The sequence below is a fragment of the Siphateles boraxobius genome, unplaced genomic scaffold (genome assembly GCF_051911475.1).
Source record: "Siphateles boraxobius isolate OS27281-9 unplaced genomic scaffold, OSU_SipBor_1 77, whole genome shotgun sequence".
Classification (NCBI taxonomy): domain Eukaryota; kingdom Metazoa; phylum Chordata; class Actinopteri; order Cypriniformes; family Leuciscidae; genus Siphateles; species Siphateles boraxobius.
This window is the reverse complement of record NW_027509205.1, coordinates 11,144,574-11,172,262: the sequence shown is the minus strand read 5'-3', so window position 1 is coordinate 11,172,262 and position 27,689 is coordinate 11,144,574. Positions and strand designations below refer to the sequence as shown.

At 40.5% G+C, this 27,689-nt stretch overlaps 1 protein-coding gene across 4 annotated transcripts in view; it reads right to left on the bottom strand.

The window, feature by feature from the left end:
- The window catches only part of arhgef25a (Rho guanine nucleotide exchange factor (GEF) 25a), a 105,337-nt gene that overhangs the window by 37,221 nt on the left and 40,427 nt on the right, over positions 1-27,689 (bottom strand). Inside the window, exon 1 of one of the 4 annotated variants that reach the window (XM_077219094.1) lies at positions 25,916-26,337. The exons of the other annotated variants lie outside the window; for them this stretch is intronic. Coding sequence (XP_077075209.1) covers positions 25,916-26,009 — 94 coding nt within the window. The 5' untranslated portion in view covers positions 26,010-26,337. Of the gene's footprint in view, positions 1-25,915; positions 26,338-27,689 lie in introns of those variants that run through there. 4 annotated transcript variants of the gene reach the window in all.

Genomic DNA, 27,689 nt, shown 5'->3' with positions numbered 1-27,689 from the left:
TAATAAATGGCCATCGATATTACAATCTTGATTGTTATGAAATCTAATTTACATGAGGAGTGAGATCACATTTACATTCAAATGTTAATTAAACTACACAGATTAGAAGCCAAAGCCCAAGCCGTAACTATAAACTGCTTAAATTATCTGGATTCAATCCAATTTACGAAATAGAAAGTAGACACAGTGTGAATTCTGTAACCTGTTAATATGGGCGGAGAAACAGGCCTAATGGGTTTTTCTGATTTCCTAGACTTCAGGGCAATTGAACGGCCTTTTAGTAAACAAAAAGATCTTGCTGTTTTGTGCATACGGCAGAGAGCCACTGGCTCATGATACTCCAGTCTCCATCGTTGGAAACCTCTCCAGCAAAAATGAGTGCCTACACAACACATTAGCTGTGCGAGACGGAAACGAGAGTGCACAGTGAAAACACTGCACGAAACAACCCAGACTGAATGGTTATCTAAGGTTGGCTCAGTTGGACGGAAGAACACACAGAATTCCCCGGAGCCCCCCGCTGGCAGGCACGACCATCATTTCTGGAGAGCATGTGTTTCAGCTCAGAGCGGCCGGTGGGCTGTTTCATCGGCACTCAGCAACAAAGTCAACATGAGAGCGCTAGTGGGGGGTTAGTGTAAGGGGATCTGAGATGGAGAGATGAATGGACAGAGGAGAGTAGGGGCTCAAAATAGGAGGAAGGGAAAAGGTCTTGGACAAACACAAGCTTAAGGCACAGTGGATACAGGAATAGACTGAGAAAGAAAAACTAACGTGATATCGCTTGAAAACAGGCTGTAAACAAGACAGCAAAAATAATTCTATATAACTTTAGGAAGCAAAAAACTGAAATGCCTGTGCTTGCGTTGAAGCAGGGATCTGTATGTTATGGAAAGGACTTGCTGTTTGCAAGAGTCTGATTTCGTGCGACGTCTGTCTGACTCCAGACCTGCGACACTCGGTCCAACAAACCAAAGTTGAACACCATGAAGAACTGAATTGTAATTTAAATTGGAACTGAACACATTAGTATTGAATTTCAAAAAAATGTATATGATGTAGTTTAAAACTATTTTTTCGATTTAATTTTCATTATGAATTACAATGTAATCTAAAAAATCAATGTTTGAAATGCAACAAAATACTATTTATAAAATTATTAATATTTCAAAATTATAAATCAAATTTCAGTAATCAACTTATGCTATGAATTATTCAATGAAATATATACAATATTATACAATGCTAATAAATTACACACACACCATAATTTTTCAAAATTAATAATGTTATTATTTTTTTGTTTCATCATTTTATTGGGTAGAAATTAGGAGTAAAATTACTTTTAAAAATCCTTATCCAGTAGGGCTGCTCGATTATCGTCATTATTTTCGATTAATACATAATTCATATGAAATATATATAATTATTTTATATGAATCATGTAATTATTTATTTTTGGTTGGTCACAAAACATGATTACCATAATTAACATAACACCCATTATGTTGGTTAACATAATGCACATTCAGCACTGCAAAGGCCTTCTAGGTTTGTTTCTGACTGGGTTAAGTGTGTCTCCCTCCATCACTCTGACATTAGTTGACAGGGAGAGGAGGGGATGTAATACTGAAATGAAAAACCATTCTCCTGTCAGTCTGAAGAGTGTGTGTGAACTCATTCCTGTAATGGTGTGTCTGAGAGCCACGAGATTACAAAGAGGCATTTTGATAATGCTGCCACTGCACCGTTCAACAAAATTGATAATTAAAAGCTGAATTAAGCAAAATATTAAGCCTGAGCTACCCTTGTCCCCAGTGATCAGCTAATGCTGTGCTGTTCTTCCAAGTCTGTCATCTCTCTCTCTCCGCAATCCTTTTTCTTCTTCTAAATCTCTATTCCTTCTTCTCTCTAACTCTCTTTTGAGCCCTGTCTTTATAATAAGTCCGGTGCAACAGAAGGGATTGTTCCCTTTTCTGAGCTTCACAATCTCTGTGCTCTGGGATAATGCTGATTCTAAGTAGCTTCCTAAAAACTTCTCAGACTCTGTAATCTGAGGAGGCGTAAAACTTACTCCTTATTGATGATCAAAGCAAAAAGTTTAAGACCAATTTGGAGAAGCTGGGGTTCCCAATTTAACTTTAAAATAAAGTTTTTAGTTTCATTAAAGCAAAAGAGAAACATAATAATATATTTTGAAATATATCAAGTTTTAACAATTTTAACCATCCAAACCTTTATATTCCAAATCATTTTTTATTAAATTGAATCTGTATTCATTTAGTAATCAATATTGCACTTTATATAATATAATATAATATAATATAATATAATATAATATAATATAATATAATATAATATAATATAATATAATATAATATAATATAATATAATATAATATAATATAATATAATTGTATTAAAGGCTCATTCACCATGGACTTTTATTATGAAAGCGTCGTCGTCATAATATTCCTATAGTGAGCAGCGTAGTTAGTGGAGTTGCCGCTATCTGCTGTGTCTTTGTGAGCTGTCAGCTGTAAAGACGTTCATTCCTGTATGTTCGTGGTGATTTCTACAGACGTAACATCAAGATGTTAGTTACTGACCTCAAAACTATATCTATACATCATTGAATATACATCTGTGGTCCATCCCTCTACCTCCAATACACAGAGTTAATCTGATCACCTGTCTCCTCATTATTTGTGCTCTGACCGGCACCCAGAAGGGTTTCCTTTTACATTAACTAATCAGAACCTTACAGTCCAAAACCCTCTCCAACAACAATATAATATAATATAATTCAATTGCTAATCAAAACCAGCCCAATCATGGCCAAAACTAGCCTAATCGTGTTTCAGGGGGTAAAAATTGCGTTCCAGGGGGTAAAAATTAAGGTCTTTGATCACTTCAACTGACAAACTAAAGAAACAACCTGCAGCAACAGTGTAAAAGTTGTTCAATTCCGTGACAAAACCGCATACTAGGCAACTCTGAATAAGATATTAAAATTTGGTTTTAGAGACTGTATCCTGAGTTCCCTTTCGAGGAACTCGAACTGCATCGATGACGACATTTTGGGGAACGCCCTTAGCATAACGGATCTGAAGTATGAATGAAACTAATCCAATCCTGAATGTGACAGCATACATGGAAGCTACAAAGGGACAACAGCACACAACAGATTAAGGCCCAGATCGAATCGAACGCGTTTTTCAGGTTCGAAAACGCGAGGCGCACTACACTGCCTTTTTTGGCCCCAATCACACAGAATGAGCAGCGCGCTGTATTTTTTATGTTGCTAGGCAACCACCGAAACAGCTGTCCTGTCACTCAAGTAAACATTATATTAGCCTTTTATTAACTTTATTTACTTTCTGTTAACAATGTGGTAGTTACGGTTTGTGAAGTCGTTAAGCTTCTGGTAACCCGTGACAGCCAGTCTCCGGACGTTCAAAGCAACTGTAGCTTTCGTCACTACAACTGAAGGCCCGCCTCTCCATTCATTCGATTTGACAGTGGGAAAAAACGCGATGACGTCAGGCGGTTTTTCCACTCGGAGTTGCTTTTTTTTCAACTACAAAAACGCAAGGTGCAACAGTTGGCTAAAACACAAGGCGCACGGGGTGTATAAACAGCGCGCAGCTCAATGCCATATGAAAACAATTCAAAAAAGGCACCTCTACCTGCAAAAAACGCATTCGGTGTGACCAGGGCCTTAGCTTTTTGCTCTTCAGTCTACTCTGCAATAAAGATTCTGTGGCTGGGATCTCTTGTTGCCAAGGCAGCGCATAGATTAAAGGTCTGTATTGCATTACAGAATCTAGTGGCTCGGATCTTGCGTTTGCCGAGGCAGCGCGTACTGTAGATTACGGGTCTACACTGCAATAAAGATTCTGTGTGGATGCGAGGCATGCACAGTCAGCTCCTGAGGTTTCTGGTTGTGTTCATTGAGAAATATCTTGACGCGCATAGCCGTTCGTTTTCGGGTGTTTCAGCCTCGCGCCCGTTGACTTTCTTCTCGAGAGATGAAAGCCAAATATATTGTGAACGACTCGAATCTCGCATTTGCCAAGGCAGCGCATAGATTACAGTATGCAATAAAAGTGACACACGCAATCTGTGAAATAATACTGTTTGGGTCCGAGGCATTCAGTCAGGTTTTGAGAGTGCTGGCTGTGTTCATTGAGAAATATCTCGACGCGTACATCCGTGTGCTGTCGGATGTTTCAGCCTTGCACCTGTTGACTTTCTTCTTGAGAGATGAAAGCCAAATATATTGTAACAGCTTGAATCTCGCGTTTGCAGAGGCAGTGTGTAGATTACGATACCATATAAATAAATATTAAAACAGTATGATGATTATGGCTCCATTTAATTCTGCAGTCGACCCAGTGCAGGGTCGGGTATTAGAACAGGAAGTAAACTCCCTGCTGGTAAAGGAGGCCATAGAGTGTGTTCCTCCGCCGGACAGGGAGTCCGGGTTCTAGAGCCGCTTCTTCAGAATCAGGATGGGGGTTGCACCAATTTTAGATCTAAGGCACTTGAATAGATCTTTGAGGAGATTCAGGTTCAAGATGCTCACTATTCCCATCATCGTGAGTCTTCCACATATCCATCCTTCTATCTCACAGGAAGTTCCTGAGGTTCGCTTTCAGGGGCGAAGCATTCCAATATTGGGTTCTCACTAAGGGGTTTTCCCTGAGGGGAAACCTGTTCCGCATGGTCAGGGTTACGCTCAGATGCCTTCATTCCCTATCTATGTCTAAAAAGCTTGGTTTCTTTCTCAAGGCCCCGTGCTGGGAGCGTCATGACGCCGGAAAGCCGCTTTGACAGACGCCTCCCTCACGGGCTGGGGCGCGGTCATGGATGGCAGGGCTCTGAGGAGCTTCCTCCCAGAGCTCAGGGGTCACCACGCATGTGTTGGTGGTCTCCCAACTTGATTCATCAGGGGGTTCTGAGATTGCGCCCTCTATCCAGATTGCAGCATCAGATCCTCCTGTAGGCCCAGGAGAAACTTTTATCTCTCAGAGCAATGCACATCCCAGGGGAGCAGAAAAGAGAGCAGACATCGAGGCAGGGGTTGAGGCCCAGGGAATGGAGACTTCACATCGAGGTGGTGAAGTCGATATGCGAGAGGTTCGGCCCAGTGGAAGTGGATTTGTTCGCGTCTCGAGGGATGTCCCACTGTGGTTTTCACTCACCCATCCAGCCCCATTGGGGTTGGATGCCATGGTACAGACGTGGCCAAGGCTACGCCTGTACGCTTTCCCCCGCGATCGCTCTGCTCCCAGGAGTTCTGGATCAGGGATTCTGGGATCAGCTTACTTCTAGTAGTATGGTTTTCAGACATCATAGCACTCCTGGCAGGCCAGCCTTGGCAGATCCCTCTGAGGAGGGACCTGCTTCCACAGCCCCGGTATTCAATATTCACCCTCGACCAGACCTGTGGAAACTTTGGGCCTGGCCCTTGAGGGGGCTCAGTACCTAGAGGCAGGCCTATCAGCTGGAGTGGTTGAGACCATACTCAGTTCCAGAGCTCCTTCCACGAGGAGATTGTAATGTACGGCCTAAAGCGGAATGTGTTTCCACTTGGTGTAGAGAGCGTGAGGTGGACTCAGCTAACTACCCGGTTGGCTTTAGTGCTAAGGCTCCTCCAAGATTGCTTCTCGGCTGGTCTGACCCCGTCCACCTTCAAGGTGTACGTGGCTGCCATTGCAGCTTTCCACGCTCCTCTGGGTGATGGGCCTCTGGGGAGACATCAGCTGGTCATACGTTTCCTCTGTGGGGCTCGGAGGATGAGACATGTGGCTTGTACCACCTCACATGACGGCGGAAGAAGAAAGACTTAATTTGCTCTGCCCTGTCAGACCTCTCAAGATTTATGTCCAGAGGTCTTCTTCATGGCGGAAGTCAGACCAGTTGCTGGTGTGCTTCAGGTCACCCAAGAAGGGGCTTCCCGCATCCAAACAGACCATCAGTAACTGGATCGTTCAGGCTATCACTATGGCCTATGAGTTACGCAGCTTGCCTTCACCTTTGGCAGTGAGGGCTCATTCAACCAGAGGCATGACGTCCTCTAGAGCCCTCCTTTCAGGGGCCCTGATCCAGGAAGAGTGCGATGCAGCAGGATGGGCCACCCCTCATACTTTTTTCAGATTCTATAGCCTGTACATTCCTTCAACGACAGGCACTCTAGTGCTCTCGTCCTAAGTGTGCCTGTGCACAGCTTCACACTGGGACAGGCAGGTCTCGTTGTGGCATAGTGGGTACTCGTTCCCCAAAGTGTCGTCATCGACACAGTGTCTCGTTCCCTTCTCAAGGAACAGGGGTTACAGACGTAACCAGAAATGTTTTTTTTTTAAAGTATAAACCTTCCTAAATTAGTGAAGTTTGTGATTATAACAAGTGATAATGTGAGTGGTACTATGAATAATATTACTGCTGAAAGAGACAAAGATACTGATAATGTCATTTTGTTCAATATATTTCCTTTATGTAACACATATACAGCCAAAGAAATGAAAGAAACTCATTAGCCATAAAAGTATGTCACTGCTTGAAATCATGTAAAAAAGTTTAAGATAATGTGTGCATGTGAAGACCAATGTGTTTTGGAGTGCACCTTTCCAGGAATTTGGGCACCATTTCCACTTATTGATTGTGTGTGGTAGAGTGCTGAGGCAGCAGCGCTGCAGGAGGGAGTGTGTTAGCTCTAATGGGCGGCAATTTTCAGAGAGGCTCAGGCCTCTGGAGACCTGCAGATCTTTAGTCAGCTTTTGTTTGGCACAGCCACGGTCACTTCGTTTGGACTGGGGTTGAGTCACTGCATCTGCACCTGATGCTTTCTTCATATAGGATGGAAAAAGACATTATGATCCAAATACATAAATATTTTGTTTACAACCCCAGGTGGATATGGACTGTAATATAAACTCAGACTGTAATTTGTAGATAACTAGATGTCATCTAAAAGTTTGGAGGCTAGAGCGGAAAAGGCTTTAAAAAATATATAAAAATGTTATGTACTTTAGTAAGGATATTATTTGGGGAAAAATTGCGTTAGCTAAATAAATGTGTCATGAACAATTTGGTTTTCCATCAACTTCCTCATTGCAGACATCTAATATAGCTATAATCCAATTTCTGGAGATTGCACTAACACAGGCTTTCTCATTTCCACCCACACAGAAGAAGCAAGTTTGCTCCTGGATGGATGATGTGTCCTCCCCCAACCTTCAGTAAAAACTCAAACAACAGCAGTTCTCAAACAGGGCACTAGGAACCACTAAAAGCCATAAGCACACTTGCAAGGGGACCTTAAAGGGGAACTTGGCAACTCTAGCCATTTCATTGCTGATTTTCACTTTTGTTGTCGCATATTTTCTCAACGAGCTCCCCTACAGCCGTGGGGTGTATATTACACAATAATGTCGTAAAAAAAATGAAACTTGCGGCACCCTCTTCCCCCTTTCAATAGGGCCCAGCTGTTTGGATACCTACATATGACAACATTTTCATTTTTGGGTGAACTATTCCTTTTAAATTGTTTAAAATAAGACAAAACAAGTGTTGAAATAAGTTAAAATAACTAAAAATCAAGATAATCCTTATTTTAATTTTTTGAAGAACACTGGTTCCTACAGTTTTGAATCATCTGGATATATAAGGTAGCCTAACTTAAAAAAAAATTCTAAACCTGAAAAAGTCATGTATGTCTAGTTATGATGCACTCTTAAGGAGGAATACAAGGAAAAAATATTTTGTTGAAAAATCGAAAACAAATCATTGGCCGTTCAAATATTGTTGTGGACAGTGTCACGCATTTACAAATAGTGGTTTAAAGGGATAGGTCACACAAAAATTTTAATTTGTCAATTACTTTGCCCTGTTTTTGTTTATATGGCTCTCTTTTAAAGGGACTACAAGAGGAGATTATTTCTCTGAAGATTACTTTAGCTATTTTTGTCCATACAATGAAAGTCAGTGGGGTCCAAAATAACACTGAATGCGACTGAATTTCATTGTAAAGAAACAGAGACATTTTTCATAACATTCTCTCTTGTGTTTAGCAAAAGAAGTAAAGTCATACAGGTTTGGAAAGACATTAGGGTAAAAAAATATTTTCATTTTGGGGTGAACTATCCTTCTAATGTGTTAACATTTCTTGGGGAGTGTAATTGTAGTGTCCTCTCATCCTACAATTAGAGCATCATTCAACCATGAATGAGAGTGGCATGCGAGTGGAGCCCCAAATGCAAAATCATTTGGAGTGTCTATTTTTCTCTGTTGTCGTGAAGTATAGTTCCTGCTATTTGTCTCGCTATCACTTCTAGACCACTCGTTCTCCACCCAGGCCTGGCCTATAGATTGCATTTCACCTACGCAGAGGAAATGGAACGGTTCGAGCGGGACAGACAGATCTGTGTGTGTAGTGGCACTGAAGGACGGCCTCTCCTGAGCAGACACGTAACACGCCGTACCGAGTCGGACCGTACTGCACTGCACCATTAACATAATTTGCTCTGAGCTTGTGGCTACACACTCCATCTCCCGCTCTCGAACCAACTGGCTGGCTGTGATTACAGCCATTTCCTGACTTTTGTTTTTCCTTGCAATGCAGCAAAACCTTTACACGTAGCCTGATGTTTATGGTCACCGCCTTTTTGGGGTTTTAATTCTTTTTCCCCCCTTTTCTTTAGCTAAAAAGATCATTCTAAGCCTACAGTACATGAGTTTCTTTCTGAGGACTTTAAAAAGAGCAAGATGAAAGTATCATAAAAACAGACTATATGTTAAGACTTCTGAAGAAATACCATAGATTTCTGTGACATCGCTGAAAAGATTACATTCTTGAAAGTAGAAGTCTGATTCATGAATGATTCAGTCACTAAGTCTAACCAGTCTGAATGATTAGTTCAAGAATAAGACTGATTTATTTCACTGACTCAAGGATCCGTCAGCAGCTGTTAACAGTTCAATGGATGGCAACATTATCAGTAAATAACTGCTCTAAATTTCAAAATTTCCACTTTTGTATTCTGGAAGAAAGTCAAATGTTTTTTCTATCAAGGGTATGTAAACAATGACATTTAATTTTGGAGTGAACTGTCCCTTTAATCATGCTTTTTCATGCATGTTTGTTTAATTGATGAGAACTGGCACTTGGCTGTTTCATCCGTTGCTCTTCCACACGCCCCGTCTTTCTCCTTTGCATTTTCTCTGCCACATGCTCTTTTGCTCTCCTCCACTCCCTCCATCCTGCAGCATAGCGCAGTCGCTGTCGGCCTCCTCAACCCCAGAGACCTTCAACCACAAATGCCCTGCAGTGCCCACACCCTGCCCAATAACAGAGAAATTTCCATTTTCCCCCAATCAAATAGATCAGAGCTGTGGGTTTAAGCCACCTACCCACCTTATGATTCCCTAACTATCAAAACTAAAGACATGCTGCATCCTAAAATGCTGTTTTAGTCCAAACATTTAAATTATTGAGGGAAAAACTCAAAATGTTCTGAGAATAAAAATCATAACATTATGACATTAAAGTAGTAATATTTTAAGAATAAAGTCAAAATTACGAGAAAAAAAGTACAGTAGTATTGCTATTGTGATCCCACAACTTTCCTCATAATGCCAAATATTTCTAATTCATTCACATAATATTATGCTTTTAATTTTGTAATTTTAAAACTTCTTGATATCTTTGAATTTTTTGTAAATTTTAATGTGGCTTTAAAACATTGTTGTAGCATCCTGATCTGTCATCAGTCCCCCACAAGTATGAAGAACAGATTTGTTGTAATGGCATAAGCAAAGATAAGCAACCCTCTGTGAGTTACCGATATGAATACTTTGATGCCACAGGCCAAAGATGAAGAACCACAAACACATAAACAAACCCTGTGTGTTCCAGAAGTCATCACCCCTGGATTTATTGATCTTTTGTTCCTGAGTACGGAACAGGCACACTATAATACGTAGAAAAACCAAAAAGTGTCCAGATATCATGCAAGTATAAGTATGCACGTATAGCAAACTCAAGCACGCACACAGTCAGGCTGACAAAGTATAATTACCACCTCACTTGCACAAGTATTCCATAAAACAAAGTCTGAACACCAATAAATGCACTTATGTTCTCCTAGAGTCATGACAGTAGACTTTCACCTTCTCCGCCACAGCATCAGAGACATCCTCCCATTTTGACGTATCAGACAGTTTCTCAGGAGACAGGCTGAATGAGAAAAGTTGAACCTTCACACAGATGACTATTATAAGCATGTGCACACATGCTGAGGTCAGAAGACCTGCCCTAAACGCCACTCCATAATCTGATGAAATGACCAGATTTGGTGTATTTTTATGACTATATTTTTATGACTATATGACTAAAACTAGGCATAAAAAATGCAAAATGCACTAGCCATAGCAGTCTCACGCTCTAGAGCGTCTGAGTAAGAGGCTTACCACTCTATTAATGCTGTCTGTATGATGGTGATGGAATTGAGTGGCATTGCACCAGCCACAGCATTCCTGCCCAGCTGCTCCCAAAAGCCTTGCTACCACAACCCCCGGTCTCTCTCCCTTGTCCTCTTGCCATGTTCCACCACAGATGCAAAACCGCTGCGCAAGACCAAGACTGTGGCTATCTGCTTTCCTGGCTCAGGCCCTGCTGACACTACAAATGAGGGGTAAAAGAGATGTAAATTACACCCCAGACTAGAGACCTGAGTCAACCCCGACATCACCCCTCACTGCTGACGCACTCACCCAGACGGACCCTGACTGCTGTAATAGAGTGGAAGAGAGGAGGGGGTCACTAACAGAGTGAACAATTAGCTTGGCGGTTCCTGATGACTCAGATTTATCTTTTCGCTGTCAGCTTTAGAAAGCACCACAGAATCCTGAATGTGAACGTCATTGATACAAGAGAGCGATGTGTGAGTGAGCTAGAGCATGTGCAGAAATACTCGCCAGTGGATCGGTAACTTTATTAGGAACTGTAACACAAGACGTAGATTAAATCAAATTGTAAGAACGATATTCGTCCCACGCTGATGTAAACTTTGCTAGCGAAGAAAATCAAACATGTAGAAAGCATTGACTACAGAAAATATCTGCCATGACTAAACCAAACAACATTTAACTTGGAAAAAAAGGAATAGTTCACCCAAAATGAAAATCATTTTCTCACCCTCATGCCCTTCAAAATAAAAGGAACTAAAAAAAAGTAAGTCAATTATTTTGTCAATACAATGATTGTACAATTGGGTACAATGAACTTTGAAGGGTTTTAAACATTCAACGAAAAATAAATCAATACAAAAAGCAAATGGTGAGAAAAAAAGAAATAAAAAGGGTTAAATATCCATTTAATTTGCCATTTACCAATATGTGTCAGCTATAAACTAGTATAATGCAGCTGGTTGCAACAAACACTTAGCAATAATTAATTTATAATTAACATGGCTTTCTTAAGGAGCTTAAGGAGTTTGTTGCAACTGGTTCTTAAGCTTTAGCATTTTGATATATGATGTAACAAGACAGGAGGTCAAATAATCACTGTCTACATTTTTGGATTGCAGTTGAGTGTGTTAAGGGGAACACTTTTAAAAACAAATGACATCATATGGCAAAACATGGACAAATTGCCCCGGTCAAAGCTCATCCACATGTCAAAGAGGCCATTCAGGAACATCTTGCTTTAAAACACAAACAAAACCTGCCGCCAATCAACCAACTAATCAATCAATTAATCTAGTTTTTACACAAAATCTATTAATTAATCTAGTGTTTACACAAAACCAACCTAGTGAGACTGAGCATGGTTTTGCATGTGTTTACTGTAGTATTTGAATATGTATGTAGATGGAATCTATGGCATCTATATACACTCTAAAGAAGAGTTCTGTTATGTTTATCTGATTCTATTATGAAGATCCATACACTGTAATAGTGAGCAATCTGCATGTTTTTCAATCGCGCCCTGTGCAACAATAACATCATGATCATGTGGGCACACATGCAGGTGGAGAAAACCAACAGCACCTGTTCCCTACACGGGATAATTAAGTAAGAGAATAACAGAAGAACTGGCATCCCAATGAGATGAACACACTCTCCATACACATCGCTTCGGTCCATAAACATTTGAAGTTATTCTTTCAAACTACTTTGTGTCTGTACCTCATATTTCACCACAAAACACAGCAATTGTGCATGTGACAATGAGTTTGTAGGAGGAAATCCCTGTGTGTAAGATTTTATCTGCCTATAGCAGCCTTTGGTTCATGAGGCAGGATTTTTGGGCCCGGATGCAACCGATTGGATGGCTCATGGAGATTGTTCCAGAAAAGAAGCCCTGCAGTACGAGCGTGTCCACGTGGCACAGCCTGTGTGTGCACGGATCTACACAATTGTGATCATTAGAAGCAAAAAAAACAACACCCTGAAGATGCCTGCATCCCCCTCTCCTACTGTACCCACACATGATCACAGCAGAGAATCATGCATTGCAGAGTGCACAGAAAATACTTTTACAGTCTTTTTTTACAGACCTCCCACAGTCCTTTCGATACAATCAATAACTTGATGCAGCAACAACAACAACATCTGAACATCCTTAAAAGTTACATTTACTTGAGAAACATAAGAGCAAAGATATTTATGTAATATATATACATTTTATTAATCTTAATATTTTATGCACTTACATATATTTAAAAACAATGGATGCCCTCTATTTTCAGTTTAATGATTTTGTATTTTCCCTTGTTTCTCAGTAATGTTGTGGTAGCCTAATGGGTGTCACTGTCTGCGTGGGAAGATCTCTGCTTTTGTGTAATACTTAAAAAATGACAATGCTTCCAGTGACTCAAACTGTAGGTGCATCATAGTTAACATGACTGATTGCACACTGTATACAGTATGTGCAGACCAATAATGGCTGTTAAAGGGGGGGTGAAACACTCAGTTTCAGTGAATCTCATGTTAATCTTGAGTACCTATAGAGTAGTAATGCATCCTTCATATCTCCAAAAAGTCTTTAGTTTTATTCATTTATAAAAGAAAGATAGGCTGTACCAAGTCTTTCCGGAAAAAAACGAGCGGGTGTGGGCGGAGCTAAATAATCACGAGCGCGCGAAGCTTTTGCGTTGAGAGCAAGCAGCAAACTCCCTGTCTCTCTTGAAACCAACACGGAAGTAAATTAAACTGCAATTCATCGCTTGGCCGCTGGAGGCTGACTGCAAAAGTGAGCCAAATCTGTATCTCCCCCATGTTAAAATGCCCCACTTTACCGCAGAAAAAAAAAAGTTTACAGCCTGGTGTCTTAAGTTGTTTTGGTCTATACAGCTAATTTTACCCTTCATGACAACTGTGAGGGGGGTGAATTTTTTTTAAAACTCATCCTTTCAAATTATATTAAGCCTTAAAATTCTGCATAATCAAGGGCGTGGCCACTTGAGTGACAGGTGGATTACCGCTGCTGTTACTAACCGTTTGTCTGCTCTCTGTTAGCCATCATGTCACCTCAGCTGATTCCAGCTGCTGAACTTGTCATCTCTGCCGTGTTTGTAATTTTTTCGGGATTATTTCATACAGTTTATTACACGCCGCCCTTACCTTCACCCACGCCGTTGGATTCCGTCGTTGTCGAGTGAACAACCAGCGCTTTTCTTCAGTTGTTTTCCTCTGTGAACATGCACTCATGGATGTCTGACAATATCGTTGGTTTTTGGAGTTCAGATTTAAAAACGTCTAAGATATAGAGGCCACACTCGTTCTGCTGTACCGTTGATCTTACGGAGCAGATAGACTATAATATGCTTATTTCACTGTTTAGTTTTCAATTAAAAGTACCGTCAGATTAAATCCTGCAGGTGTCCGTGCTTTCTATTTGTCCCTTAAATGAGCGCATATTTCTAGTGCATTTACTTGAACTTCTTAAGTAATATCTATCAGAATTTAAAATGGACTGAATAAAGCTCTCTACGAACTTGACGTGCGATGCCGCGCTGACTGACATGTATGCGCATCACTGTCACACACACGCTCAGAGCAAATATTGTAAGTTACTGCATGAGAATAATAATGCATCACAATACACATAGTCTCACGGTTAGTTATGTCTTTTAACTATTATAGTATTTCAAAGGGCAAAAACATGAACTTTAACTATTGGCTTTAGGTCTACTTCTTCAAGTCAGCTGTCACTTTAGCGCGAGGCCAGTAGCACATTAGCTCTTAGCCTGAGTAAACTCGAGCAAGGTGGGCGTAGTTTCAGCATCCAGGCACCTCAACTCCACCCACGTTCTCCACCCACGTTCCCATTTTCGTTTATCCGGGAGTGACGCACTGTGACGCGCTTCCAAGATGGCGACGAGCGACTCCGCCCACTTTAGGCTTCAAAAACGCTCTTCAGAAACCTACGGGTGACGACACTACGTCCATATTTTTTTACAGTCTATGGTTGAGAGCGTCTGGAAGCTGTGACATCCCAAAACAAACCATGGCTAACAACAATCAGATTCAGCCATACATTTTTGATCCCGAATCAGATCCCGTGAAATGAGCAGTGAAATGGGGGGAAAATACAAGGTCTCGAGAGTTTTTTAAAAGTAGAAATGATTTGAACTTAAGAGCAGTGTTTTTAGAACACCATGTCATGCGCGAGTTTTACAACATTTGTGTGTGTTTGTTTACTCGTGGTTTATGAGGACATGATTTGATTTTACAATAAACAAACAGACACCTACAGTGGCCAGCTAAACAAATGTATTTAAACACACACACACACACACACACACCATACATCGCATGCTCCCTAGATACATTAACTATACGTGATCATGTTGTTTACTTGCTGTGCTTACACGCCGATAGTTAACAACACACAGACATTTGAAGCAGTTTTAATCACCGCCTGCGGTTCCAACGCACGACCGTGAGACTGCTCCATCCTTATGCATTAGACGATCTGCAAAAGCCGAGCACAGCGCTTTGATGGGCAAACTGCCTTCGCTCTCTCGCTCTAGGCTACAGGTGCGCGCGCCCTTCCGGGAGAAGTGCCCTTAGGACCCATATAAGGAAATTCCGGCGCATCTGACGTCACACACGCCCATACTTGAAAAAAACTTTCCGAAACTTGTGACAAACTGGAAGGAGTATTTGTGGCACAGAAATACTCCATCAAACGTACAACTTAATTTTTGGAACTTTGTCCATGTTTAGCATGGGAATCCAACTCTTTAACAGTGTAAAAAAATCACTATGCATGAAATAGCATTTCACCCCCCTTTAAGCCTCCAGCGCAAATTTTCTTTCCTTCCCATGTCTCTCTGTTTTCTTCTAAGTCACATTGTGATGGCAACTAAACCCCAAAGGATGAGAGTTAGGGACAACCACACAAAAGAAAAGCTGTCAGAGAGACACGTTATGGGCATTGACGTTATGGGCATTGACATAGGCATCTCACACACGTCTGAAAGTTCACTTTACATAGTGAGCTTGTTATAACTCACATCATGTCACACTGAAGCCAATCTCTGTCATGATCAGCGCAAGAGATTGACTGACTGTGAAAATGCCAAACACCATCAACTGAGTGAAGGGCTGGTGTCAGCAGAACCTTTATTTGTTTACAGGAAGAAATCTTTCTTTTTTCTTTCTTTCTTGTTCTTTATTTTTCTCAGTATCAAAGTTATCAATTATTAATCATCTGCTATTAGATCACAGATCACATTTTCTTATTTCTAGAAATAATACCATGTTTTATAGACATGTGTCATGGTATTACCATCTGATAACCTTCTGTGTTGCTTACAAAATCTACTGTGATGTACTATGGAATAGTGGGATCTAATGGTAATACCTTGGTACTTTGATATATATGGTACTGAAATTCATATAGGTGTTTAGCCTATATGGTAAGCCAGGGTACTTCCAAGAATACCATAGTACTAACATGGGACATTCCCAAAACACTATAGTACCATGGTAAGTGTTGCTTCAGTCGGTCTGTCTGTCTGTCTGTCTGTCTGTCTGTCCGTCGGTCTGTCTGTCTGCCAGTCAGTCAGGATGGAAAAATGGAAGAAAGAAAGATCCATCCATCTATTATAAATCATATTAGATATGGAAAGATATTAATTAGGATGCATGGATATATATGATTTATGATAGATGGCTATATCTACTTGATATGCCTATCCATAGATATTAATTGTCAAAGTCATCAATCATCAGTACCATGGTATATATATGCAATAAAACATATAACAAGTACAATCAATAAAACATGGTACCTCTAGCCCGTAAGCGTTCTTTCTCCCTGTGTTTCTTTTTCTAATTAAACCAGCATTGGGCCTCATATGGCACTTAGATCAGCAGTTTAAGACGAAAACCACAGGAGTGACTTAACTAACAAAGCTTGACGCTGAAGCAGCACACTTTCTGTTCTAAAATGAAAGTACACAATGTCCGCTTTAGAAGTACTGTCCGTTATATGCATTTCATTTCCGCCCAAGGTCAGAAGTAACTGTATACAGACATGCATTTCTTAGTAAGTCGCTGGCTTGTTGCATAAGAGGATAACACGCTGGATTTCATAAACAAGCTATTATTCTCATGCTCGCTCTGAGCCTTAGCAAGTAGCATCTGTCCTTATTTTGTATTCTGTGTACTTGGAGTCAAGCTGCTGTTGGTCCAAGAGGTTAAAGAGCTGTTTCTGTTTCTACAATTTGTTTGTTCGCTACAAGAAAATATGTCTACCAATGCTGTCCATGGAAATCCCTTGAGACTTCAAGAAAACTTCAAGAGACTGCCAGCAGTGACAGAGAGAACTTTGTGTTGAAAATCAATTCAATAATGCACCACTAAAATACACATCAACGGTAAATGAAACCTCTCCTCTTTCCGCAAAGATAAATACCAGAAGCCTGTTGCTCATTCTGGCATTTGTAATGTTGTGAATCACAGCACAATTTAGAGCAGAGATTAGCTATGTTCAAAGAACAGCAGACTGTGGAATTCAGAAGAACGATGTCCTCCCTCTTTCTTTTTTTCTAAACAAGGCATGGAATGCACTCCTGCGTCTAATAACTTGTCCCCTCATTCTCCTCATCCTTACACTGCTGCAAACAGCAAACACAATGCTGCTCAAGCACCTTGGTGCCGAAAACAAGGTGGGAAATGTCTGTGGGGTTTCCAAGGGGTCAAGGTTTAGATGGTTGGTGCCGTAACTACACCATCCGATTAGCCAAATGACATTTACAACTTCAAAACAAACTGGGGTCAAATGAGTAAAGATGGCAGATTTCAAATCACACACTGCAGCAGCCTTTAAGATGAATGGGAATGTTAAAGGATGATTTTTTCCACATAGTATAGACCTTGGGAGGTCGGGGTCAGAGATGGAAAGAAAGAGAGAGAGAGTGAAAGGCTGAGGAAAAGACAAGGTGAATATAGTTGAGGAGGTTATTGCATCCAGCTGTGGACAAAAGTTTATTTTAGGTTGGTTCAGGGGAGAGAGAATCAGAATGTGAGATTTGCCCCTGGAATGATCTTAATGCTCCACTTGACATTCACATTCCTCACAGGCATATCATACAAATTTCTGCCCAATTTTCGGCTGAGGCTATTTCTTCATTCTGCTGGAGGAGCTGAATGTGAGTAAGAGACTGAGTAAGAGATGGAAAGAGTGAGGGATGAAAAGAAAATATATCAGTGGAGATTTATAGTGATATAGAGGGAGAGCAAATGAGGGAAGGAAAGAAAGACAGATAGAGAGAAAGAAGGGGGATGGGGTGCCGTGTTAAAAATATCTCTTACTACTTAGTGAAGAGCAGTCCCAAGTACCTCAGCTTGCTTTCATTTTTTGCTATTTTTGCAACTTTTTCCATAATGCATGGAGGAATGAGACCTTATAAGTGGATGACAAAAAAAGATATCTGCCAAGTCAAAAAAGAACATGATCTATAAACTTCAGTGGTTTAGCAGGATTTGAACATCTATCTATCTATTGCAAATTATATCCATCAATCCATAGATAGATAGATAGATAGATAGATAGATAGATAGATAGATAGATAGATAGATAGATAGATAGATAGATAGATAGATAGATAGATAGATAGATAGATAGATAGATAGATAGATAGATAGATAGATAGATAGGACTTCATAACCACTGTACCCTTGAGAAAAGCACTTAAACCCAGGTTGTTCCAAGCATACAGGCTGTGGTAAGTGGCCTTGCATAAAAAAGTCTGCTAAATAGCAGCTAATAACCTGTCCGATCTGACAACCCCTTGAACAGCCACTTATCAGCGTTCATGTGCAATGGGAGCAGATCAGTCCTTTTTGTATGAGATAATTATTATTGCTGTAGTTGTGAAGCCCTCTCCCCCTCTCTCTTGGTTGAGTAACTGCCAAGCATTGTGAGTGCCAGCTCATTACGAGGGTGAGTCAAGATTGTTCAGAGACACTGGCCTCAGGTGGGCTTGTGATGGTCTGGATGTGCATGCTCGACAATTCCAGCAGGAACCTGGGAATACTGAGACCAAGATAAAGCAAAGCGGTGTAGGGGCAGCTCACCTTGAAATAAAGCTCACTAGCTCATGTTCAGCTCAAGCACAATGCTTCTGGATCTCAAAATGGCGGCATTATATCAAGTACACAATACAAGACAGAAGCATGTTTCCTTAAAGACTTCCAGTTTCTGGTTTTCGGTCATGTGGATGCAGACTTGTAGTTCCGATCTAAAACCTTGTTCTCACACAAACTCAACACAAACGATGGAACCACATTTACTGAGTAAACCCCTCGATGCACAACAAAAAACTCACGTGATACAGCCTCAACAGTGGATGTGATTGGATAACTGGACTAACAAGCAGACCAATTTCATTCCACAGCATCTCAAATGTTGGTTTGATCATTCTGAAATGCCTAAGCCAAAGTCTGTCATCAAAATTATTTGGATTAATTCTCTCCCAGAAGTGTCTCACATGATTGCATTCCCAAACACCAGGCATCCAAACGTAAGATAACATGACAGCGTTTATTTTGTTTTGTCTGTGCGCTCTGAGACACAAGTCATTTATGATGTAGGAAAAAAGCCACAGTGGCTTCCCTGATTGCAGTAACTTTCATTTTTATTACAGAAATGTTGCGCCAATTTCACAGAAATAATTTAACTTTGTATAGAAACATAGCAAATGTCCGCATTCACTCTCTCATTTTCATTTACTCCTTTAAGTAGACTATATTTGTGGAGTAACGCAAGGATTAGTGAATTGCGGTGCAGGGAGTGATTTCAGATACAGCCAAAATGTCAGCAAACAATACGAAGGTAGAGTTTGCTCCCATTTTTTTGCAATGATTTGCATAGTACAGAAAAACGTACACATCAAAATGCAACAAGTTTCTGTCTTGTAGTGTACACTTGGGTTTAGAGACACAGGTAGACTGTATTGGTGCTTTTCCATTGCATGGTACGACTCGCTCGGTACGGCACGGCTCGGCTCGGCTCGGTTTGCTTATCTTTTCCATTGCAGTTTAGTACAGCTTCAAAGTAATAATAGACTGATCATTATAGTTGTACCACCTCTACTGCCGGGACATAATCGTAAATGCGACACAAACAAACGCACAACAAAGGAGCAATGGAGCATATTGATGGAATGGTGTTCTTGATGTGTGGATGTTTTACACTGCAAGACGAAGAAGTTTGTTTGTTTGGGTTTGGTGTCTCATGCCGCAAATCTGCTGGTAGTGACGATTCTCTCTGACCAATCAGTGATCTGCCATGATTACACATCACATTTTAGTATCGGTACGGCTCACTTGGAACCTCAACCAAGGTGGTACTATTTATTATTATAATTTTTTATCAAAAGATCCAAAAACCACTTGCACAGTGTTATATATTTCTTTCAATTATGTACTTACATTATCCTTAATGTTTCCAAGAATTTGTAAATTCAGAGAAATTCACAATTTTAAATAGTGCCCGTCCCTTGTCAATGACGGAATATCCGCGTTTTGCCTGGTTTCCGCTCGTACTGCCATAGTAACCGTGGCGACAGATGTGGACAACTGTGTAATGTTTAACGGCATGCTGTTGTTGTCTCGTTCAAACATTATGTTCAAACATTATGGATCATGGCAAGCAGACTTTGGGACAAAAGGTCATCCCATGCAGTGAAAAAGAGCCATAAGTGTGTACATGAGAGACCGAGGGACAAACAATTGTTGTTGTGACCGGTTCTCCACCCTTAATTGGCCTTTATCATGCCTTTCAGGCATCACCCCAATCAGCTTTCGAAATTGGCTTGGGGTGATAACTAAATGAAACCTGCAGGTGAAAATGAAGCAATGGGGAAGCAGAAAGCATGGAGCCATTGGTTTCAATGTACGCCACGGCCAGAGAAAACAGAGGCTTGGAAAGGAGAACATTCTCTTGGCAGAGCAACAGCGCTAAGTTCCTTCTTACTCTATTCACTCCTTTCTTTCCTGCCACTGGAGCCTGTCTGATTTATTCACACATGTTATGACTGCCTGTACTCTGGGAAAGTATATATAAAAGCAAGATTACCTGTAGGTTTGCAACATACCACTGGAGGTGTAGGGGGCTTTGCAGTGGTAGAAATGCAATATAGCAGATGTTGTGATTTACTGCAGAGTGGTACTGTCTCCCTCTTAATCACTGCCATGATGAGAAGCACATGCTCATACCCGGGCTTCATTAAATAGTTGTTCTTCACCAGCCGTCTAAAGCAGATGGGTTATAAGGGTTTACAAGCCTCTGAAGATCATGTACTTTGGTAAAGTAAAGCTGTTTTTGGGGCGGCCATTTTGTTTTCATGATATAGGTTGCATTTGCAGGATCCTGCTGAAGATAAGGCTAGAACTTCAAATATCTGCATCAGAACATACTTCCAGGGACAGCAGGGAGTTAAAGTAATCATTTATCCATTAACAACTGAACACATTAAAGAGAGCAGAACATGTTTTAAATCTTTGCAGACTTTCTAATAAATTTAAAGGGGGCCTAAGATGAGAAATCAAATTTTTAACACATAAACGGGTCTTTGAAGATCCTACAAGTTTCATAGCTTGAAACATCCTCAGCACAAAAATAACATTTTTTTAATCAAGCTTTAAAAAAGTCTCATTTGGATTTGAGGGGATTTGTGATTTGCATACAACAAATAGTTTTACATCAACGAATGTGAGTAAGTGTTTTGAAAACATTATGGATACACATGCAATAGTGAGAGGGCACTGATACTTTTTCCTATGCAATGACGTTGGCCAATCCTAACAACCTGACAAGAATTAAGGTTGAAGAGAATCGTTTTTGAGGATATATGGGTGTTTTATTTTGTGCAGTTAACCTCAAGGAACATATTAAAATAAAATAAAACATCCATGTCATGACTCATTTAAAGAAATTTACTAAACTGTTGCATAACTATTATTCCTGTGCAAAAAAAAAAAAAAAAAAAAAGTCTTGTTCACTGACTAATCCGCTTTAACCAGGAAAAATCCATGCAGGACTTGCAATTTCTAGTAACTCACATACTAAAACAAGTCAGACAGTGCATGCTAATAAACAACGTGACCATGCTAATCAGTGGGCACAATTCCTGTCTCTTTTCCTCTTTTCCATGGGACATCAGAAATGGTTTTCAGCCTGTATGGCATGTTCTTCTCAATGAACACAGCTGCACAAATCTACAACAAGCTCCTTTGTTCAGCTCCTTATAGGCAAAGACATGTTTTTTCCTGAGGTAAAAACTCAGCTTCCTGTTTCTGTCAGAGCCAAGCAAGTTTAAAAAAAAGATAACACAAACTCTTAGCTTGGGTCAGAAACAATTCTTGAGTTATGTCTCTTTAGACTGTTTGCTTCCATCCTTTACTTTCCCTCTCTCTATTTTTCTAAGTCTGACTTTTTTTTGTCTTTCTAGAAGCAAGTTCAGATTGATGCTAATAGCAATCACTTTGAAATGTGTTGTCTCCACTGTAAGTTTCTGCTGATGGTTGATTTTATAAAATCAATGCATGGTGCCATTACGTCCAAGATTTCTGTTTGAGGTTTATTGATTCTCTAATTGGGTCTATGAATGATACATATGCATACATGCAGACACCCTATTTAGCAACCAAGTGTTTTCATTCAGATATCAGTGGGGAACTGTTTCAGCTGCATAGTCATGGTCACCTTAATAGTGTCTGAGTAGATGATTGTCACTCGTCTCGAAACTTGGTGCTCATTAGGAAGAAGAGAAGAGACGTCATATGGTGGATTCCTGCTGGGCTTGTAAATAATAGCCGTCTATAGCTGCAGTGTGGAAAAGAAACAGCTTTCACTGCTGTGCAATTACCAGAATGATGGTTTGGCTAAAAAAAGCAATTATATAGCATTCTGCTGGTATGATTGCTACTGGAAAGATGGCTACACCACTGGGGAAATGATGGAAGTGGTTGAGTTTTTGTAATACTGATGCATATAAATATAAAAAAGAAAAGAAAAAAGTAAGATTTGAGCATAAAGGCCGATAAATTGGGTGAAAATCTTTATAAATTTACAATGAATCAAGACATATATAAGACCCTATCATACACCCAGCGCAAGAAGCACCAGGCACAATTATAATGTTCTTTGCTAGTTTCAGCCCGACGCAGTTATCATTTTCACGTCCTGCGCCACGTAGTTTATATAGCAAATGCATTTGCCCCCATTTGTTCCCTCATGTCTGAAAACGAGGTGTGTTCAGTCACATTGATGGCGCGTTACAATTTTGAGGCAGCTGAAATAGACTGTGCAATTGACCACAAAAACATGGTCAATGCACAACACATGTACACTGCTTATTACACACACAGCAGCACACAAACATGCCAAATATTAAAAATGAAAGGATTACAATGTAAAAGATTATTATTGTGTCCATAAAGATATGGTGGAATCCAGCTTGTCCCGTAGATGGTCTGCTTGCATCCTTTAACCTCGCGTACGAGCATGTTACGCCCAAAACACACCCATTATTTATTAAAAGAATAGGGACAACCCTTTTAGACCATATATATTTCAAAATTGTAATAATATTTCACAATATTACTGTATTTTTTATCAAATAAATGCAGCCTTGGTGAACATGAGAGATTTACCGTGGTATATATCAAAATCCTGTGGTACTAACATATGATACCATGAGAGTACCATAGTATAACTTTTTAAGGAGGAGTGACAAAGTCAAATTACTACAGGTTGTGGAAGTTGGTTCCTGGAAGTGAAAGTTCTGGACTTTTCCATCCATTACACCTTCACAGACAGGAAAAACCTTTGGAAAACAACTGATATGTGAAGATGATTATCTCTGCACAATCTAGATTGTTTTTCCTATAAACATCAAAACAAAAAGGGTGTATCCAAATGTTTGCATTGTAGTCTGGGTATGAGACATGCCTGTGTGTTTCAGACATAGAGAGACATCTGTAGGGTCACGAAAGGGATGTGTGTGACACTTTGAACCAGGCCGATAGCTCTTACGATCACGTCTGCCCCTTTAACCATGCAGAAAACAGCACGTCGACAGCCCTCCTGCTCCGTGAGCATTCAGGTTGTGTACTTTATTCCCAGGGCTGAATAAACATTTAGCCCTCATCCGAGCGTGATTAAACGCTCTTACATAAACCAGTCATTTATACTCCCTTCTATTATAGAAAATAGAGCTTAGGTGTCAGAAAGAGGCATATAATCTTCAAGGAAGCAGAGTCAGGCTTGGAAAGTGAAAGAGAGGGAGATGGTGGGAGGAAGTCACATACTGTATGGGTTTAAGCGTATCCATCTGCCTACAGCTTTCTCCTAATGTGATTTATATTTAAGGAGGAGAGCCTGATGCTAATGCCCAACATTAAAATTATATTTGCTGACTTAGAGCAGCACTTGAAATCGTCTACACGTAACCACAGGGTACCGTCACTTCGAGACGGTCGTCATTGCTATTTTAAGGAAGTGCACTGCCATTTTCCACTTAAGAGGTGTTTTATTTACTCTCCATGGATGCTTAAAGGTACACCCAGTAATTTTTTTTTGGCCGATTCAGCAGTTAACTCATATCATGCAAAAGTAATTGTTCGAATTTTTTTATTGTAACCAAAGTATAAACACAATGCAAATAAGAGATCCACTGAGCAGCAGAATAGACATTTTTAAATTATTACGGGAGCTTTCAGTTGGTAAACTTGATATTAGCTTGATTGATTACAAAGGTTTCTATACTCAACTTTACTCGCTTTGTGTGTTTCTATGTTTTTAAGCTGCTACACACTGCAAACCGTGGACACACATACACCTGGAGCAGTGGGGAACCATTTGCTGTGGTGCCCAGGGAGCAATTGGGGGTTAGGTGCATTGCTCAAGGGCACCTTAGTTGGTTATTGAGGGTGGAAAGAAGTGCTGTTCATTCACTCCTACCTACATATTCCTGCTGGTATTGAGAATCGAATCTGCAACCTTCGGGTTACGAGACTCTCTAACAATTAGGCCACAACTCCCCCCAAATGGCCCCCAAACATTAACAGAGAACCATAAATTTTACTGGTATTGGTAAAGATTACTGAAATTTTGGTATTGTAACAACACTATTTCAGAATGATCATAGGTTAACTTAGATGATCCTAAGTGAAGGTAGAAAGCACATACTCTGGCTCAGAGGAAGAATATCCATTACATAAGCACTGGAGATTAAACTAGAGGCATCTGAACTATGCCGAGCCCCGCAGAGTCGAAACAATGATAAAAGAGTACATGAAGAAAGCTTTAAAACAGTATATGTAACAGAAATGATATAATTTTAGACTTAAAACAGATGGAATATAGCAAGAAGCAATTGTGTAGATGTAATCGCAAGATATTTCACTTTGGAGCTCCCATTTAACATGCAGCCTTTAAGGAGTAGTTTACCCAAAATAAAAATTCTGTCATCATTTAGCCTACTCATTTATGTTATTCCAAACCTGAATTAACTACTTTCTTCTGTGTAACACAAGAGAAGAGATTTTGAAGAATGTTCAAAAAACTTTTTTTGTCCATTCAATGAAAGTCAATGGGATCCGAAACAACATTGAACCCCAATGACTTTCATTGTATAAACAAAAACGAAAGGTTTGGAATGAAATGATGGCAAGTAAATGATGACAGAATTGTAATTTTATTGATAAACTACCACAATAGAAACCTCAATGACTGGCTGAAAATCCTGAGAGACAAACCAAAAAAGATAGGAAAGAGAGACTGGGGCTGTACTTAGTCAAAATCTCAGTGTTAAATAGGGGAAGGAATGTTTCTGTGCAGGCCCCAGAGTTTCATCCACCCACGTGTTCCACCAAAAAATAAACTGAACACATGGCACCCTGATCTACATGCAAACATGCTGCATCTAATGCATGAACATAAACATGCACACACGCCATTCTTTCCGCTCGATAATCGTGTGAACGCCTTTGAGAGCGGGAGTGAGATGAAAAGTGTGAGGAGAAGCTGTAACCAGGAGAAGTGACAGACATCTGTTGCTCCAGCTGAGCGCGAGCAGAAGAAAAAGAGGCACAGACAAATCCCCCCCGACACACATGCAATGCAATACATTCACACTCAGAGAGTAGAGATAAGAAAAAGGTGGGTGAGCATCTGCCTATGCAGATTTGGAAAGAGAGACCCGCTGGAAGAGGATCGTAGACCAAATAAGAAAATCAGAACACCAGCGTGGAAGAAAACCTCCAGGAATAACACGAAAATTAGCATTCAACAAAGCACACATAACCAAGAAGTTGCAAACTCAAAGGGTAGTAGTAGTTTTCTTATCCTTCATCTCTTTGTAATCTGTGACAAAGTTAAAGTCACTGACCTCTGACGCGGGCATAACAGCAGCCACATTTTGCCAGGACCTTCCGAAACAAGTGGTGACAGGCGCAGCCCCGATGATGGTGGCCCCCCTTCATGGTCTACCCCAGTTACTGACCACAAGATTAGCAGGCATGGGCATGGCACATCACACGCGTTCACGCCGGGGATATCCCTGTAGTGGTAATTCCAAAGAGGTGAGGAGGAATACCTCAAAACAAATCCCAAGAGGAGCAAAAGTCCAGCTAGTCTGTTAGGGAATCATATACTGCCCGGATATCCAGTCTCAGGCTGACACTGCACAAGCAAAAAGACGAGTCAACAGCAGGCAAAAGCACAGCTCAGTCTCCCTGTCTTTCCTCCCTCCTGCTCTCACTGTCTGCTCAAATGACAGACTGTTAGACTGCCAGAGAGAGAGAGAGAGATAGAGAGAGAGAGAGAGAGAGAGAGAGAGAGAGAGAGAGAGAGAGAGAGAGAGAGGGGGGGGGGGAGGGGGGGGGGAAGGGGGGGGGCGGAGTTAGCAGCTTGACTTGCTGGCTATTCCAGGATTCAGGTCCTACTCCCCCTTTTATCCCCTTCATCATGTGTTTAATCTTCTCATAATTTTCTCTCTGCTCTCCAGTCTCTTCAACCATCTGTCTTGGACTTTTTTAGCACATAACCATTTTAGAAGATCTCAGATGGCTGGTCCAAATTCAAGTCCCTCATGAGTCAGATCCAAGATAAACAAGTTGGAAAATACAAATCTGCGTGTGAGCTTAATGGTCATTACCTGTGGTAATTATTTCAGAAGTACCAGGCTAAAAGGGTATCTCAGACCTGCTGGAGCGCGGTACGGGTGTGTTGTGTTTACTGTACACAGGGTTTACAGAATACGAAGGACGAAGGTAGCTGTTTTTTTTATTAAAGTTACAGGCCTGCGAAGACACACAGAGTTTGCTGTGTTGAATCCAGAATATCACATTTCAACCTGTAATGTTTACACATTTTGATCAGTGATCACATGTGTCTGTGTTCATACTTCAGAGCGGCTAGAGGCAAGATGGCTAGGGTGTGTTTGTGTGCTTGTCACCTCTGATTGGATGTTCTGTTGCAGTGCTGGTGATTTACAATGACATTTCAACACAACCAACATGGGAATGTTATTGAGGTAAAGATAACATAAGGGCTTTTCCCTCCAGATATAACCAGCAGTAATGGCCAGTTTAAACCCCAGGTTAAGCAATGTCTTACATTTTTTTTGTTTATTTTTATATTATACAATTAACTAATAGTACCGAAAATAAATAGCTATGATAATAGGACTTTTAGAATATTACGAATTGTTTAGTGATACACAACCAATCGTAAACTGCCCCAGTGCCTCAAACTTGCACTCTGTTAGATTTTAGCGTCTAAAAATATTGTCAATCTAAATTGATGAATGACATACGGTATATGTTAAGTGATCACACAAAATATTTGTGCTGTGTGTTTTAGGGTGTTTTCACACCTGAAAGTCCGCACCAAGGTCCGAACCAAAGTTCACGTTTTGATACATTTTATACTTTCAGAAAGTTTTGGTTTGGTTTCACACTGCAAATATGCGAGCGCACTAAAGAACTTTACGTGACATACTTACGTCCTGTCGTCATCATCTATGTGGGCTGCATCTTGACATTGATTGTTTTGTAAATGGACGTCCGTCTGACGTCAGCGTGTAGTCAATTCGGCGGGTAACTTCGACAACATGAATGAACAGACACATATCGTTGCAACTATATTTGGAAAGTGTCTGC